The sequence below is a fragment of the Centroberyx gerrardi genome, chromosome 3 (assembly GCF_048128805.1).
Source record: "Centroberyx gerrardi isolate f3 chromosome 3, fCenGer3.hap1.cur.20231027, whole genome shotgun sequence".
NCBI classification, from domain to species: domain Eukaryota; kingdom Metazoa; phylum Chordata; class Actinopteri; order Beryciformes; family Berycidae; genus Centroberyx; species Centroberyx gerrardi.
Window position 1 is genome coordinate 13905458 of NC_135999.1, and position 17517 is coordinate 13922974.

Consider the following 17517-nt stretch of genomic DNA (forward strand, 5'->3'; position numbering starts at 1 on the left):
AACCCTGTGTAAATATTATGTGTCCGAAAACTAGACAAAAAGGGGTAGACAAATCTATGAAAATGTTGCCTAAATCTAGGAACTTTTAAATGATCTTTCCTGATATATGTAAGCCAGAAAGAATGTCTCACTTGCCTCACTTAAGTTTCAATGATTCAATGGAACAATTAATGCACTGTAGGCTAAATTTACTAACCCACAAGACTGAAACCTGTCTACTGCCGTTTGGCAGATGCTCCTTGTATAGCCTACGGGTGGGATGCAGTGCAAACGCGCTCTTAATGTCAACTATATTTCAGTGAGCACCAGTCCTTTGCTCTAATGCCTGCGGCACACCCATGGCACCCGCTGTAGCTCTCCTTATGTCACCCTCCCTTCCCTTCATCCACACCTCAATCAAAAGGAAAAAAAAAAAAAGAATGAGAGCGAGAATATTTTTTCAGATGCTTTGATAGAATCTGAAGAAATACAGTTGCTTCTTTGAATGTAACCTTAAACTCACTATGTAGGGTTAGAATTAGGCTAGAACAGAGCAGTTTATTGGTTTAATAGTTTAATAGTTTGGCTTGAACAGAGTAAAAAGAAGGTAGCCGTGTTTCAGTCTTCAGTCTGCACTATACAAATCTGATTTTTGCTTATTGTTTGCTTTGTTCAGAGAACATGCTACACAGATGACATTGGCCAAAACATTTTTAAGTGCAAAGCACAGAAAAGTGAGAGGATCCTTTATGCTACTATGAGTTTCATTTCCAATGCTTAAAAAAGCTGCTCAGTCAGTTTCTCCCTTTCAGTAAAAGTTTTGATTCTTTGCAGATGGCAATCAATGCGCACTCCGCACTCCCCACCCCCCCCTTTAAGATCCTTTAAGATACATCTTAAAAGGGCCATTTGTGAAAACTGTCATAAGCTACACAACCTGGACAACTGATGGGGCATTTTGGGGGCAGGAATCCCAGAGTGAGGCAAGGTAGCAAGGAATGTTTTTTGGCATTTGGAGGGAGATTTTATGGCAAGCATTAAAGAACAGATGCATTGGCCTTGGAAAGTGGTGCTGAAGGACTCTTTGCTGGGGTTGCATTGAATCTACAAGATCGCCCTGGAGCCTTCTTTCTGTCCCTTTCTCTTACATATTTCAACTCCTCTTTGTCCTCTCCCTCCACAATTTTTAAGAAAAATTATTTGCTTTCACTTGTGTCGCACCATCACTCACAAATCTTTTTTTGGTGGCTTTGTTGGATCCATCTTAAGACTCTGTTTAATTCAGGTGGGTAATATACTGTATTAAGTATAGAAATCTGTTATTTTGGATTTTTTCTCTCTCAAAAGGAGTGGGTAGTCCACTCACCATGAGTATCTTTTATTTATGTAGACAGTTGGAAAGTAAAGAGGGAGACGGAGTAGGGGAGACACAGGAGAGTATGTTCTGGTAGGATCAATCCCAGACCAGCAGCACACACACGTGGTTCCAGAGGTGGTGGACTTAACCACTCGACTATCTTTGGGTATGTTATTTTGCAATTTAGGTGAATATGTGCTGCGAGAAAAAACATTCCATAGTTTACTTAATATAATCTAATTTCATTTTTTTTTCTTGAGAAAAAGAAATCAGGCCTGTATCCAGTTTAATACAGTACAATTTCAAGAAAGACTACATACGTAAACATTACCATAACAAAGTTACCATACATCCATGCAGTACTACACTACATAAGATTTTTATGAACTCCAACACCAAGTTCTCGCAACATTTAATTTAGTAATGAAATTCTACTTTCATATAGAGAGTGTTCCCTCTAAGAAATTCAGTCTCCCAGATTTTAGCAATAGACTGCAAACTATGAAATCTTAAATGAGCCTGCTGATATGTAGGTTAGTTTTAATCATCCTATTGCTACTGAGTCAGCCGTCATGTGAGCCCCTGCTACTGCAGCTCTCTGACTCACTACTGTAACAAGGGTCCAGCACTGAAACACCAGTGGGAGTGTGACACCCAGCTGACAGTGAGTGAGTGTATGTGTGTGGTGGTAAAGGCATGCAAGTAGACTAGTTTAAGAGAACACTTGCATGTGAACTCGTTTAAGATCACCAAGGGAAGTGTGTGTGTGCGTGTCTGTGGTTTCCTCACACGCACCCCAAGCCAGACAGGTGGCAAAGGTGTCAAAACATGAGACTCGTCAAGAAACCTGAGTCTCCGCGACCTCAGCCAACCTCCAGGTTATGGATCTCCTGACCTTTCTATTGGCTGGAAGCTGCCTCTCACCATGACAGCGGCCCCCATGTCTGACTGGCTGGCCATTCACACCGTTCTTCTCCAGCCTCCCTGTCTGTGAATGGCTTATCCCGGGAACCAAAGAGCTTCTTAAGGTGCTTGTAGCTGAAGCTGAGCACATAACAGCATTAGCTGTCCTGAGTCAAAGGTGAGACTAGGGTAGGGCCTGGTCACTCGAGGTGACCAGGAGCCAATGGGCAATGGCCTGGGGCCACGGCCCAGCACACACGCTGATAATTAAGCCAATTAGGGTGTGGTGTGGGCCTTGAAGTGGTTAATGGTTTAATTAGTGTTATTAGAGCTGGAGAGAGAGGGGCACGGACGAGAGACGATGGATTGTGCTTAACCCCAGACTGGAGGGAGAGGAGGGCAAACCCCTGAAGTCACATTGCTAACACACAAACACACACTTACTCACTCTCTCTTGCTCACTCTCTCTCTCTTAAATACACAGCATGTGAAACAGCATACAGTTCTCACTCAAACACACTCATTTTGGAGTGCTGAGACAGATAAAATCATTTTTACACCCAGTAAATCATAAGTACTCAGTCATGCATTTGGAATAAAGCTAGCACGAACTATGATTCTGGCAATGCTGGGTCCAAATAGGTAATGGCTAGTGCGGGAGAGGTGGGGTGAACTGGGAAGAGCAGAGGACCGGAGAAGTTCACTGGCCATTATACAGAGGACAGCTGTTTGAAGCTCTACAGCTACAGCCAAAACTATGCTTACTAACATCAAGAGAGTGAGGGTGATAAAGAGGGAGAGGGAGGGAGATAACTATGAGACACACCAAAGAAAAAAGAATAGGTGTGGATAGACACATATGAGGGAGAGAACATGAGAGAGTGAGACAGAAGAAGAAAAAGAGTAAAACAGAGAGAGAGAAAGCAGAGGCTGGTTCTGCAGCACTAAACACACAAGGGAAAGGGGAGGTGGGCTGGGCGAATTAACTTTCAGGACACCCTTGACACCCAGAAGCCAATCAGATTTTCATTAACTGGCAGAGGGACGGGCAAAGCTGGCACAAGCTAATTAACCTCTGGATCTCTCACTGCCAAAGGAACATGAAGGGAAGCTCTTGGATGCCAGGGAAGAGTAGAGGGGGGGGAGGCAGGGGATGCCCCGGGCAGAGGCCTTCAGGTTGGGGAAATGCGTCCGAGTGCAGAGAGGCCTGATGGAGCTGCAAAGGTGGAAATAGAGAGAGGGGGGTGTACCAGAGAGGATTGACTGACGTTGATGCTTGTGGCTGGGGAGATGTTTAAGTTTAAGTGCGGGAGGCCTTCGTCCTGGTTGGAGATGAAGAGTCGGAGGTGGTTGATTGTGTTGTGTCCTTGTGGCAGCATCCTCAGAAATGGATGTGTCTTTATGTGTAGTTGCCTGGATGTTATGATCTTGAGGAGCTTGCCGTGCTACAAAGGCCTTGAGGCTTCTGTGTGACTAGGTGGGAGTATGTGTGTGTGTCTGTGTGGGGGTGTGTGTATGCATGCACACGCGTGTGTGTGTGTGTGTATAATGGGCTTCTCTGCATAATCAGTTCTTTTTTTCTCAAAGCTAGTGTGTGAATAAGATGAAGACCTGCATACTTGTCTTTGAAGATACTGTTCTATTAATAATGCGGTAATATTGACTTTTTACCGATGAATGACTTCCAGTAGTTCTCTGTTTTGGACAGATTATTTGCCTGTCTATTTTTCTTTGGAAGAGATAACCTTTACGTAAAATGACAAAATGGCAAACAAGATACAATATGGGTGCCAATATACTGCACATCCCTCTCTTCTATGCCTGCATTCAAGTGATATGAGATGTCTATGTTCCTCTACTGTGTGTGTGTGTGTGTGTGTGTGTGTGTGTGTGTGTTGCATGTGTCTTACCATGGAAGGCTGCCCTGGCAGAGGAGCTGGCCTCTGCAGGGGAAGAGCTCTTGGAGCGCGAATTAAAGGGTGATTGTCTGAAGCGCTCGTCCAGGAACGGACTGCAACAAAGAGATATAATACATAATATAATACAGATACTGCATACATACAATTATGTAGCTAATAAATTAAACAAATATTTAAATTTAAAAAAAAAATCAATATTACAAATTGTGAGATTGAGAAAAAAATAAAAGAGCATTTCGTAATTATGATCAACAGTGTAAACAAACAGCAACTACACAGAGTGAGATTGAGAGAGAGATTGTCTCACCTGTTTATTCCCACCATGTTACTGTCTTTATGGTCATTGGCTTTGCTGACTTTTTCTGCAAAACAAAAAACAGAAGTCATCAAGTGAAAAGTCATTACTACACGATTTAGTACAAGTCCTGAGTTTGCTACTGAGAACTTATTTTTCACTGTAATGTAGCAGCCGTTTCTGCTTGATGACAGAGTGGTTAAATCTCAAGAAATGCAAAAGCTTTTAAGAGCACTAAACTGCTAAGTAAATTGAACAGGGTTAACTCAACTAATACCACTACTTGCTAATGCGCGTACTGTCCATGGATTTTCAGAATCCAGCTATACAAAATGCTATACAAATGCCCGAGAATGGAGCCATATGCGTGAGCTTCAAGGCAATGTATTGAAGTGAATTTCAAAGCTGCAACCATCTCAGTGTTCAGAGCGACCTTGGTTACTGATGTGTCTCAGAGGTCCTACTGCTCTGGGTAATTCATATTGATTGCTCATTGTGTGACAGCAGCCCACTCTGTTCCAGTCCCCCTCACATTAAAACAGTAGAGCCCAGTTGTAAGGGAGTGGTTGTCGCTGTTGCCAGGCTAGTGATGCCCTGGCTCCCTGGGTGGGCATGCTCTGTACCCCCGCTGCCCTCTCTGCCCTCCTTATCCTCTGCCCCCCCCCCCACCACCACCACGTCCCCCCCCCCCCCCCCCCAAACACCCCACTCCGTCACACTGCTCGCCAAGGACAGAGGTCTCTTTCCACGTTGCCATGGAGATGCCGCACGGGAGAAATGTAAAGGGAGGAGGGAGGGGAAGTGCAGGGGGAGAGCGTGTGCAGCCAAGTGTGCTTGAGCCGGCATGTTTGAAAACGAGTCAAGGGAGGGAGAGAGAATGAGAGAAGGAGGAGAGGGAGGAGGGAAGAGGGGGCATTTGTGCAGACACCGCTCCCCATGGGGCCTTGTGCGAGTGTGTAAAGGTGTGTATTGCGAGACAGACTGTGTGGGAAAGAAAGAGATTGTCAGTGTGTGAATGTGTGAATATGTGAATATGTGTGAGAGCAAAAGAGAGCAAAGAGAGGGAGACAGATTTTAAACACGCTTGCTTCTGTACATGGCATTTAAGTGAAGCAATCAGAAGCTAGCTAGAGCTGCGGCTACAGGACTACAAGCCTGTTCCCCATTGACACACACACACACACACACACACACACACACCTTTTCTCTGGGGGGCAATGGGTCCACTTCAAAGCTCTGTCTTTATCTAGCAATACAAACAGCTGTCTGCTGCTTCAATGTCACTTTCATGGCCAAGCAGGGAAAAAGGAGGGGAAACCTATGGACCACATTACATGTCATATATCCTCGACTTTACTACAGAGCCACCAGAGGATGGAAATGGAAACATGTAGGTTTTATAGTCAAGTATCACAAACAGTCCAAGGTTTACACTGATGTGCCACAGGGAAAAGGAGACATGCTGGTGTGCACGGGTGTGTGTGTGTGTGTATGTGTGTATCTACTGTTGCTCAGAGAACAGTGTGTACCTGACAGTGTATCCTGCACACTGTTTGTATACGTGTGTTTTAGCTCTGGAAGGAACATACCTGACAATTTGAACAGGAGTTCGGAGGCCATTTTGACCGATATGTCCTGGGAGAAGAGGTCTTTCTGGGGGCGGGCCAACGTCTCAGGGAGGTTGGCCATTGGCTCACTCTTCCCGCTCGCCCCTAAAGTGCTGAAGGCCAGCAGGTGAGAGGCAGGTGGGGCCAGTTCTGTAGGGAGCGGGTCCACCTCCATAGGCTCTGCCTTCACTGTCACCGTCTGGTACTGGGTGTCTTTGTTGTTCTCTGTGGATGATGACAGAAGCAAAAGACAGAGTGAGTGGTACGGCTTTGATCAAAAGGATTAAGCATTACTGTATATGTAAAGAATAAAGAGTAAAGAATTTGTTTTAATCATAGGACAAAGGCTGGTAAATCTTCACAATACCCTGATATATTCAGACTTCAGTACTAAAAACTGAAAAGGACCAGCTGGTGAAAGGAGAAAAGCAAACAAAACAGAAATGAAGCAAATACATGCTACAAAACATGTCAAATTTTTGGAATTTCTTTGTTGATGAGTTCAATTTCATTAGACTGAATGGATTTCAGTGAAAGCTTTGATATTCTTAAACTGAATGATCAGAGCATCTCTGCATCCCCAGTCACCCTGATTGCAGAATGATTTGAACACAGAAGATTATACTGTACATGCATCACAAATAAAGATCTAACTGAAGTTGATGTCCTTTCTATCAAAGTACCTGACAGATGCGCTTATCCTGTACAAATGATAATTGGGGGAGGTTAATTGCTTTCCTCAAAGCACTGAACAGTTTATGAAAACTAGGATTTCATATTGGTGTATTCAGAGGATTAATGAACTAGATTGAGCTGCTCCAGTAATCTACACAAAATGACCATAATTGTATGCTTCATGCAAGCTGGACCCACTTAGAACATCCCATGAATGCATCAAAATAAGCATGTTTTAAGTTTTCCATTTGCAGTAGCAGATGTCACTGTGCTGTACAACTCCTGAGACCAAATAATTCCATTCCTTTCATTCTCCTTCCAACCCTGTCTTTCAAAACCTTGCCCTGCATACTCGAGTGGTCAGAGATGTGGTATGGATGGAATTAAAGGCAAAATAAGGAAATCCAAATGACACTCAAAACATGAACATTCCCTCTAAAGCCGAGCTGAGCCGGTTAGCATCTAGCTTGTGATTATTAGGGCAAGAGGGCACCGGCAGGTCACACACTCGCTTGGGGAGGACTACAGCAGCTCGTGCAGGTTCACTGAAGCAAGCGAGAAGGATGCTAACACACTAAATATGAGCTAAGCAGTCCTGTAGGTATGTTTATAATAAGTAGAGGTGATGGAGATACGACTCTCCCATTAGAAGTATAATGGGAGAGGCATTATAAAGTATTATTTTGATGGTTTTCTGGGACAGAATGGGGAAGGAGACAGTAAGGGGATGGAATCCTGAACGGGTGAAACAGCCGTTTGCTCATGTGCCACTTATCAGACAAGTTCAAAAGGTTAGGCAAATGGAGCAGGCTAAAAATAGTTGGGAAAGAGATGGCATCTGTATTTCCGAGGTAACAGATCTTGACTGGGGTGATGGCAGGAGTGCACTGTCTCAATGTGGCGACAGGCAGGAGGAAGACAAAGCAGCGGAGTTGATACAGTGCTGCTGACATGGCGACTCAGCGCGATTATGGGATATATGAATTTGGCAGGATACAGGGAGCAGCGGAGGGGGTAAGGGGAGGTTAGGAGAGCAGGAGCAAAAGGAGGGAGGGAGGCAGAAAAGGAGGGGAGATACGAGGCAGTAACCCTGCGCTGACCCTGCCACCCCTCCCCTCACATTCTCTCCTCCTCCTCCTCTGAACAGGGTGAGAGTGAGTCACTGAGGCTGGAGCATGACCTACATTGTGTGCATGTGCGAACACGCAAGAGTGTATCTATCATATGTGTATGCATGCAGACGTGACTGAGAGTGTGTATACTGTTCGTGCGGATGAATCTAAGTGTAAGCGCCCCGCAGCCTCCTCCCCTAGGCCCAGGTGGGGTAGTGGTAGTAGTCAGTGTGAAGGGGACACTGACAACCATCAGCCCGCTAATCCCTTAATCAGGTGGCCAGAGTTGGCCAGGAGTGGCCTGGGAAGGAGGGGTGGAGGGGCAGAGGGGTGGAGGAGAGAGGGGAGGGTGGAGGGGTAGGGGGCACCGCGCCGCCAGGGTCAACCAAGGGACACGCGCGCTTCCATCACGGGTTCACCACCCCCTAACGACAGGGGCTGAGTGGACTGCTGGGCCACACAAACACACACACACACACACACACACACACAGGGTGATACTATACTGTATGTACTGGAGCTCCCAGATCTGGGATAAACATGCTTACGTCACACAAAGGGCCATCACAGAGAGATCACACGGTCACCCACAGAGAGAAAATATTTTTCACACCGACGTCACATTGGAAGCATCACAACAGCCCAGATCAGAAGCCTACCTGCCACAAAATAAAAATCAACCCATCCCCCAAGTCCCACACTGATAACAGCTACGGCTTTTTGGTCGGGGTCATGACCTAATGTTCAGAAGCCATAAAAAGCAGCTCTCAGTCCGCCTGAATCCAGCTTGTGTGTGTGTGTGTGTGTGTGTGTGTGTGTGTGTGTGTGTGTGTGTATGCACATATGTGTCATCCCCTCTGGTGCAGAAGCCTTCTCTGTGATACACCAGCTGCCATTAGGCCACAGAATCGGGTCTGGAGGAATGTCTCGGTGTGTGTGTGTGTGTGTGTGTGTGTGTGTGTGTGTGCACCCTGAGTAAGAAGGTGCCTGTCAACCTTTCTCAGTAAATATCACAGCTCTGTTAGCTTCGTCGCTATTGCTCCAATTCCACTATATATTCATTCAAAATACAGCAAATAAAAAAGAAAAAATATATATTCAAATAGAACCTAGAAATGAACTCTGTGAAATAAAGTGGTTAAACAGGCTATTAAATAAAGGTGGTAAGTATGTAGTGGTGGGCAATATGGCCTGAATTTTACATCATGATATTTTCACAATTTTGGATGGTAATGGTGTAATCACGGTAATCATTTTTGTGGTAATGTTATTTGAAGAATGTTAAGTACAAGAAGTCGCTTATGCCTGTTTTGCCTAGCGTTTCAACAGTGTTAAGTTAATTTAACATTTTGTTAATTTGAGGGCAGGTGTAACAATTAAGTACTTATTTTTTTATTTGGAACACACTTCCTTTAGGTAAAACTTTTGGATAAAACTGAAACAAGCTTACAATATCTGTACTCACACACGTTTCATCTTCAGATGGTAAAATATGTCGCAGGTGTTTCCACCCATGGCAATGACAGCTTGCAGATGATGGTTTCCTGCTCAGTGTCTGAGTTTTTATAACAAAACCGTGTCCACACAATGAAGGATGCCCCCTTTTTTAGACAATCTGTGCGTGTCGTCTTTGTTCTGTTAGTTTTCGTTTGGTTGGAGATTAGGAAGTGTGCTTGTTTCACTTTCACTTCCCTCAAGCTTCATGTCTCTACTTACATAAACAAACGCACATGGGTGCTACTTGTAAAGCCGCCCTAGCCATGTGTTTTGTCGCTTACCAGTGCTCTTGAAGGGGGTTAAAGGAGTTAAATTAGCCTCCAAAATGGTCCTGAATGAAAGCTTATATGAGCCTGATGAGGTTTGTGATAGCAACCATGTTGCACAGTGTTGCAAGACTTGTGATGTGTTATGACCGCTGATTTGAAAGTGTCACATGGATTAAGAAATCCCGCACATAGCACACCATTAAGAAGTAATCCATGCTTTGGATCATATCACTCATGAATAAGGGATGTCCGCCAAGCCAAGTGTAAATGTACTATACATTCCTTGATCCTTCTGACATAGCGCTCAGTTTTTGAGACAGAGTGAAAGTGACTGGGGTTTGTGGGCTGCTCTGTTTTTAGTGATCAACTTTGACCTTAGGTGTCTACTTGAATCAGTGCGGACGTGAGAGTTTGTCTGGCTGTGTGTATACAGTAGGCAGGTATAGACCCCGGATAGCTGTATAACCATAACTAGATGAAACAGCCACACGCCATTACTGATTCAATGCATGCAAAGCCATCTCATCACGCTGTGCTTTGATGACAGAGTTGGAATAAAAAAGATGAAGACAGACAGGCAGGGAGAGCGACAGACAGGAGGAGAGAGGTATAAGGAAAGTATAAGGGAAAGGAGAGGGAAAAAATTTTGCAAGGAGTGCCAGAAAAGGAACACCCGAGGGTAAGAGAGGAAAGAAGAAAGGGGGATGAGAGAGAGGAGCTAGAGGAGGACAGGAGGATGAGGAGAGGCTGTAGCCTAAATGACAACCTCTCCACCTCTCTCCCTCCCCCTCTCTCATTCTACCCCTTCTCCCTGCTATGTTATTCCGCATCTCTCTATCCCTGCCCCCATCCCTCTCTCTCTCTCAATCTCTCTATTCTCCTGCTCTCTCGCCGACCTGCTCAGACAGGGGTGAAGAGTTCAGGCGCTTCAAAGGCTGCAGTGTGGAGACTGCATGTCATGTGGGAGCCACAGCAGCCTTGCCTGCAGACTCCACAGACAGCTGCTGCTACAGTTGATCCTAGACCAGCTAGCTTTAAATAGCTCAGCCTCCCAACAGTCGCAAACTGCGGCTACATCTGACTCTAGACCAGCATGCTTGATAAACAGCCCATAGGGAGCCAGCTATGGCCCCTATAAACTGGTCCTAGACAAAACAATTTGGATACAAGTGGCAGCTGCAGCTGATCCAAGGCTAGTGAGGCTTTATCTTAAAAAGTTGAGACAAAAGAAGACTAAGTACTGGTGAAGCCAATTGATTGCCTCTCAATAATTCAGTCAATCATCGCAGCACATAAAGCAAGCCACCCCAGGAAGAAGACATATAGCAAAGGACGAAAGGAAGCAATACTGCATTTCCTAACCTATAGGGAGTGATAGAGAGAGAGAGAGAGAGAGAGAGACAGAGAGAGAGAGAGACAGAGATGGAGGCAGGCAGGGTGGGAGTTAGAGAGGTCATCTAACGGGCACACTGAGGGGGCATGGCGAGGACACTGTCAAAGCACAGAGCTTTAGATAAAGTGATACCGGCGCAATGCCAGTGTTATGAATTAGAACGGTGAGTTGTTTGCTTACAGTATGCCATAGTTTGCTTATAGGCTGCATTAAGCTACATTACATACTGTAGATATGAATGCTGTTCATCTTTACATCAAGAGCAGTCTTTACATTTCTGGTGAGGCTATAGATAAATTATGAGCATTATCATTCATTAACTAGCTTTCCTGTGTAAGCGAGTCTATGTGCATGCATGGTCATGTGCGAGCAAAATGCAAAGTGTATAAATGTGAGTCCTTTCAGTCAAAAGCCCTGGTCACTGAGCCCTATCCATCCATTCATTCTCATATCTCTATATATCACAAAGGGCCTGGCTCACTGTTTAATTAGCAAGGTGACGACCATTGTAGAAGCGAGGGGGCCTGTGAAATGTTCAAAACAGGGAAGGGCTATTCCTAAGGAATGAGGAGTGAGTTTAGCCAGTACAGAGTGTGATTTCACACCTATAGTGAGGGTGGCTGGATGGTGAGTGGGTGGCACGGCTGTTACCCACACTCTGCCAGCCTGCCGGGGCACCACCTAGGGCCCTGTGCCCCCCTCCCCCTCCCTTCCTGTGACGCCATGTTCCCCTTGCCCTGCAACACCAGTGCCCATCTGCTGGTGCACGTTAGCCACTGGCGCCAGGGACTATTTAGCCCGGCGTAATTAGCCCCCAGACACCAGCAGCCTGGTTTTAAACAGATGTGGGGGAGGTAGCGCTAGCAAGGCGACTCAACGCGACCAACCAACATTTGATAAGGAAGAGGGAGAGAGAGGGGAAGGAGGGAGAAAAGAAGAAGTGACCTAGTTAAAGGGATGATGCAACTCATGTTACAGCACAATGGGCAGTAATGATGACAACCCCACTTGCTCCGACTGTCCACCGCCATGGTCGAAGGAGAATGAGCTGCAGAAATTCAATTAGGCTATGTCTATTTGCTGTGCTCACTAGTAAGAATGAGGAAATAAGCAGTTTTTAATAGGCAAATAGTGGTGTTTTGAACAAAGAAAATGCTTGCCTAAACTCCCCAATGTGATTTCCCTATTTAAGTGTCCTCACTAGGTTATTGTGTTCTGGGGTTGACCTTTAACAGGGGACAGAGAAAGGTTATGGTGCAGATGCCCTTGAACCTCATGACCGTAATCACACGTGACTCTAATGGCATTGACCTTTCCCTGGCTCTCTCTCCTTTCCTCCTCACCACCTCTTTTTCTCCTTCCCCTCCCCCCAGGGTCATCTGAGGGTCCAGACTCTTGTCAAGGCTGTCACTCCAGACAGCCCTCTCCATCTACCGCCCCCGCTGTTGCCATGGCGATGGACGGCACTGTGCTCCGAGGACTGTGTGAGGGGGCAGAGGGAGCCAGTGGACGGACGAACGCTGCAGCATCTTTCCCTAACCCAGGTCAACCTTGCACTTGCAGAGCTAGTCTAAGTGATAGGGGGATAAACGCTGGCCATGCTGCTTGTGGACTAAATAGACTAGCAGAATAACGTTAGCGCAGGGTGGAAACGGCAAAAAGGAAGGGGAGAGAGAGGGAGAGAGAGAGAGGGAGAGAGAGATAGGGGCGATGAAACAAAGAACAAAGGCGGGGGCAGTACAGTGGAGGAATTATACACTACCCACATCATTCTCTCCCTCTCCGTTTTACACACACACACACACACACACACACACACACTGACCAATATCTCATATTTGCTTTCTCTGTTGTTTGTAAGTACTAATCATGTCATCTTTGTCTTTCTGAAACACGCACACAAAAGCACATGCACACACAGGGAAACGTGACCTGGGGGCAGGCAGTGGAGCATCACACGTGTAGTACCACAGCGCTCCCAGCCAGCATGACTCACTCTGAACACCAGTCGACCCAGGGAGAACAATGGCAACCGGTGTGTGAGGTGTCTGTCAAGCACGCACACACTGGCACAGGATGAAGAGCTGTGGATGGAGCGGTGCCCCACTGCGCCACCCTCAGATTGCCATTTGCTTCATGTTTTCAACACTCATGGATGCATGTACACATGCATGCTTGCTCACACATATTGCACAAGCTTGATGCCACATTAATTTGTGGGCTGCACAATTTCAACATACTAACCACTCCAATGTCCAATTCCAAAACAGGCTGTAATTACTTTATTATTTTACTTAATTATTTATTTTATTTTACTTAAAATATATATTGGGGCTGTACAGAATATCTGATCTAGAGATCAAATAATAAAATTGTTTAGGAAACTACATGTTGAAAAATATACATGAATTGCAATTAATTGGAAAAACAAAGATTTTGTCTGCATATCATGTAGCTGTAGCAGCTAGCTCTATTGGTACATATTGATACATACTTGAGCAAATAACACTCTCGATTGCCTGAGAGACACACTCCAGCAGCCCACAGTGGACAAACACCTGTCTGTAACACACTTGAACTAGACCTGACACTCAGTAGTGTTTTTGGATGGAGGCTAAAATAAGCAGCTACTTTAAACTTTCATTAGCAGTGACACAAAGTGTACAGTAATTGAAAAACAACAATAACATTTACATACTGCCAAGTACACGCTGCAAAACAAAGAACTGGGTGAAATTTGAGCCCCTGCCTGCAGACTTGTTACTGACCCGCTTGCTGAGCTCAAACCAGACGGCGTGAAGACTAATTCATGCCGTATGGGAAGATGTCAGAGTGGTCCCTGTTGGGCACGCAGGTTTAGATAGGGTGCTTCTCAAAAACCTTTTATTGTTTTATTGTTTCATCATCCGCCGTAGAACAGGGGGCAAGACAGGGTTGGGTTTTAAGTGCAATGTAGCGAGCAGATAGACCTTGTGCCAATCGATGGCATTGTTTTGGAGAGGGACTTCAGAAGAGAGAGAAGACTATTGACTGCACAACATAAAAAAGAACTGACCCTCAGCGTACCACCCTTCCTCCACTAAAATGCAGGATGGGGAGAGCCATAGATGCAGAGAGGGATGGAGAGAAAATGGAGGGTTGAGACGAGTGACCTGTATATCGTCACAAAGGACACAAAGGCTTTGCAGCCAAAATCTGGAACAGAGGCCTCAGAGAAACAAAGACTATTTCACCAGATGAGCTTTTTCCCACAGGTACCCTTTGCTCACCTTTGAGAAGCCCTCAATTTTAGCTTGGTGAGGTGTGCCATAGTAGAAAACAACAGAATCTTTTTATGGTGGCCAATAGCATAACCTTTGGCCTACAGCTAGCTCCTATTGGCTGATCTGAAGCCCCAAGAGACCACCAGCAGAACAAATATCAATAAAAGAGTGCATGGCCTAAACTTATACATTCTCTCCTAAAACCACTGCTGCAAAGCGGTGATAAATTATTTAACATATTTGAGTGCGTTCACATTTGTAAAGTATTTTACATTAAATACAGAAATATATCCATCCAATACCCATCATTTCAACACCATGGATAAAATGTTCTTATTCTCAGATTCAGAGGGATTATAAGATTATGATGGAGCAGATTTGTTTGTGGATTGTGAATGCATAAGTCAATCTGAGGTCTGTGGAGCTCATTTGCTCATTTCTTTTTTTGCCACCCATACCATGCATGCACACACAGCCACCAACACCAACAAACCCTACCTGAAAGCTTAATCAGCAGCTCAGAGGCCACCTTAACGTTAATATCCTGGCTCAGCAAGCTGTTCTTGGCCATGGGGCTTCCCTCCCTTGGTTTCAGGGGCCCTGGGCGCTCTGTGGCTCCTGCAGCCCCCGTTGGCCCATCCTGGCAGAAAGCAGCAGGGAAGCTTGGCTGGCCCTGGTTCTGGGACTGGCTCTGGGACTGGGAGGCAGGTCTGGGGCTCAAGGCTTCTTCTGCCTTGGGTTCCTCCTTCAGGTGGAATGGGGACTTCAGTGCCTCCCTCTGGTTGGCCGCTGAGGTGAGAAAGACAGAAAAGAGTTTAAAGGGATGGGAAAAGGGAGTAAAAAAGCATAGAGGAATGAGGCAAGCGAGCGAGTAAGTGAGTGAGTGAGCGAGCCAGAGAGAGAGAGAGAGAGAGAGAGAGAGAGAGAGAGAGAGAGAGAGAGAGAGAGAGATAGAGAGAGAGATAGAGAGAGAGAGAGAGAGAGAGAGAGAGAGAGAGAGAGAGAGAGGTTGATCTGAGAGTGAGATCTGTGATATTTTGAGAAATGACTCTTAAAACACTTTTGAGAAAGGTTTGGATTAACCAGTGTTTGACTCCGGTTGATTACTTTAACCCAGCACTAACAGGTCTGATGGAGGCCATGCAGAGGCTCAAGATTCTTTCTATCACAGCATCTGCTGTGCAGAACTGTAGGGCAACAGGTTTCTAAAGCTTGCATGCACCATAGGTTCACACATTGCCAGTATACTACTGGTGAGAGTATGCTACTGGTGCTTCAGCTTGTGATAATCACCCATAACAAACAAATCTATTTTGATGTAACTGACATACAAACAATAAAACTCTTAAATGAGCCATGAGAGTATCTTGTCAACATTTGAGAAAAGGAAATGAGTTATGTCACAATAAAATAAATCAGAAGAATATTGATACAACATAATACACAGAAATGCAGATTAATATGGGACATGACACAAAGTGGTCAGCAGTGGGTTGAAGCCTGTCTTCACAGTCCTATTGCTCCAACAGAAGTCACAGTAGGGGCACTGTGGGCCAACACAGATGGTGGGACCTCATGACTGAGTCTTTCTCCCTCCAGGTCTGCAGGGCATCCACCACTATCTCCCCCCTTCCTCCCTTTCCTCTTTTCTCTTTCACACTGGCTCTGTCCAACTCATTTCTGTACACTTTATTCTCAGCTCCATTCCACTTATGATTGGCTTCCTCGTCCCTTCTTTCCCTCTGACACCGTCTCAATCCTCTTCAGACACAAGGACATGAAATAATTCCTGTACTTCTGTAGAGCGCGATAGCAATCAGCTGAAGTCTTATCTGCCATCTCCGCAGTGCGTAGCCTAGGTTAGGGAGTGAAGTGTCACATGGATCCCTCTGCTCCAAAGTCATCTTCAAGAGAAACTGGGCCACATCTAATCCGCCTTAGATGAATAATTAATAATTAGACATGGAGCAACTTCCGATAGCCGCCAAGAAAAGAACAGCGGGGCCAGCGCCTCTCTTTGTGTCTCTCACCACTTCCCACTGCACTTCCTACATCACTTAAAATAAGGAGCAAATAGTATATAGGCTTTAGCTTATATGATTTAAATTTAATAATAGCCATAAATACTGAGAAAACCTATGGAAATCAATCAGTTTTCCAATTTATTCAGTGCTCTGTCAGAACTGCAGGCTGGGACATTCTTGTAACCTAAGAACTTCACTTACAATATCTAGTCTCTGGAAATATCTCCAAATGAATTCTATCCAAAACAGTGATACTCTCATTCATTCATTTATTCACCAAACAACGAAACATTTGGAAATAAGTGTGTTTTTTTTGTTAATGTACAGTGGTTGGTAATACGAAGAAACTAAGGCTTTGTTCAGACTGCAGGCAAATCCGATTTGTTTCTCAAATCCGATCTTTAGTTCTGACTGTCCACACTGTTATTTGCAAGTGAGCAGGTCGGATTTGTGTGTTCAGGCACCGTTAAGCTATCTGCATTGGTTGCTGTGGTAACGACGTCGGCGTGTGTACGCACGGTAACTGACGGCACGTTTTTCAGATACGGAACCAAAACAAAAAGCTGCAAATGCATAATGGAGACTTATCATCTTTTCCTCCGTGCCACAGGACAATCTAGTTGCGGTACAGAATTCCACATCGCAGCAAACATCCCCGGTGGTAAAGGCTGTTGTTTACGTTCTCCATGCTCTGGATGTGACGGCAACGCCATGTGTCGTGCTGTGAGTGTGAGTTAAGGACAGTTTGAAAACCGTTTTGAGCAGCTAGAGTGGTCAGACTGAGACGCATCTGTAGAAATCCGAATTGAAATTTGAATTGCATTTCAAACCACATGCTTAAATCTGATTTGCAAAAATCGGTTTCCATGTGGTTTTTTGCTGTTCAGACTTGATAAAATCAATCCGACTCCAATCTGGATATGCCAAAAATCCGATTTGGGCTGGCAGTCTGAACATACACTAACACTAGTCATCGGCCGAATTCTGGTATGGCTGGTAAGTTTGACCTGTTTATTCTACCAGCCACTTTTGCCAGTAACTAACCAGAGTTTGGAGATCCTATTCTATTCTAACCTGGTTGGCTGGTAAAACGGTGAGAGTGGCTGGTGAATTTTAGTTTCCTGTCCTAAATACACCCAAAAACATACATGCACACATCCATCAGCACAACCCTTGACACATCTACAGTTTTCAAACCATCTTTACACCTCAATGTACGCACGG

General features: G+C 45.2%; 1 protein-coding gene across 1 annotated transcript in view; it reads right to left on the reverse strand.

The window, feature by feature from the left end:
* The window catches only part of znf827 (zinc finger protein 827), a 47258-nt gene that overhangs the window by 13681 nt on the left and 16060 nt on the right, over nt 1-17517 (reverse strand). Inside the window, exons 5-8 of the mRNA XM_071912462.2 lie at nt 14768-15058; nt 6043-6285; nt 4466-4520; nt 4150-4250 (exon numbers count right to left, since the gene is read on the reverse strand). Of these exons, the coding sequence (XP_071768563.1) occupies nt 4150-4250; nt 4466-4520; nt 6043-6285; nt 14768-15058 (690 nt within the window). The remainder of the gene's footprint in view (nt 1-4149; nt 4251-4465; nt 4521-6042; nt 6286-14767; nt 15059-17517) is intronic.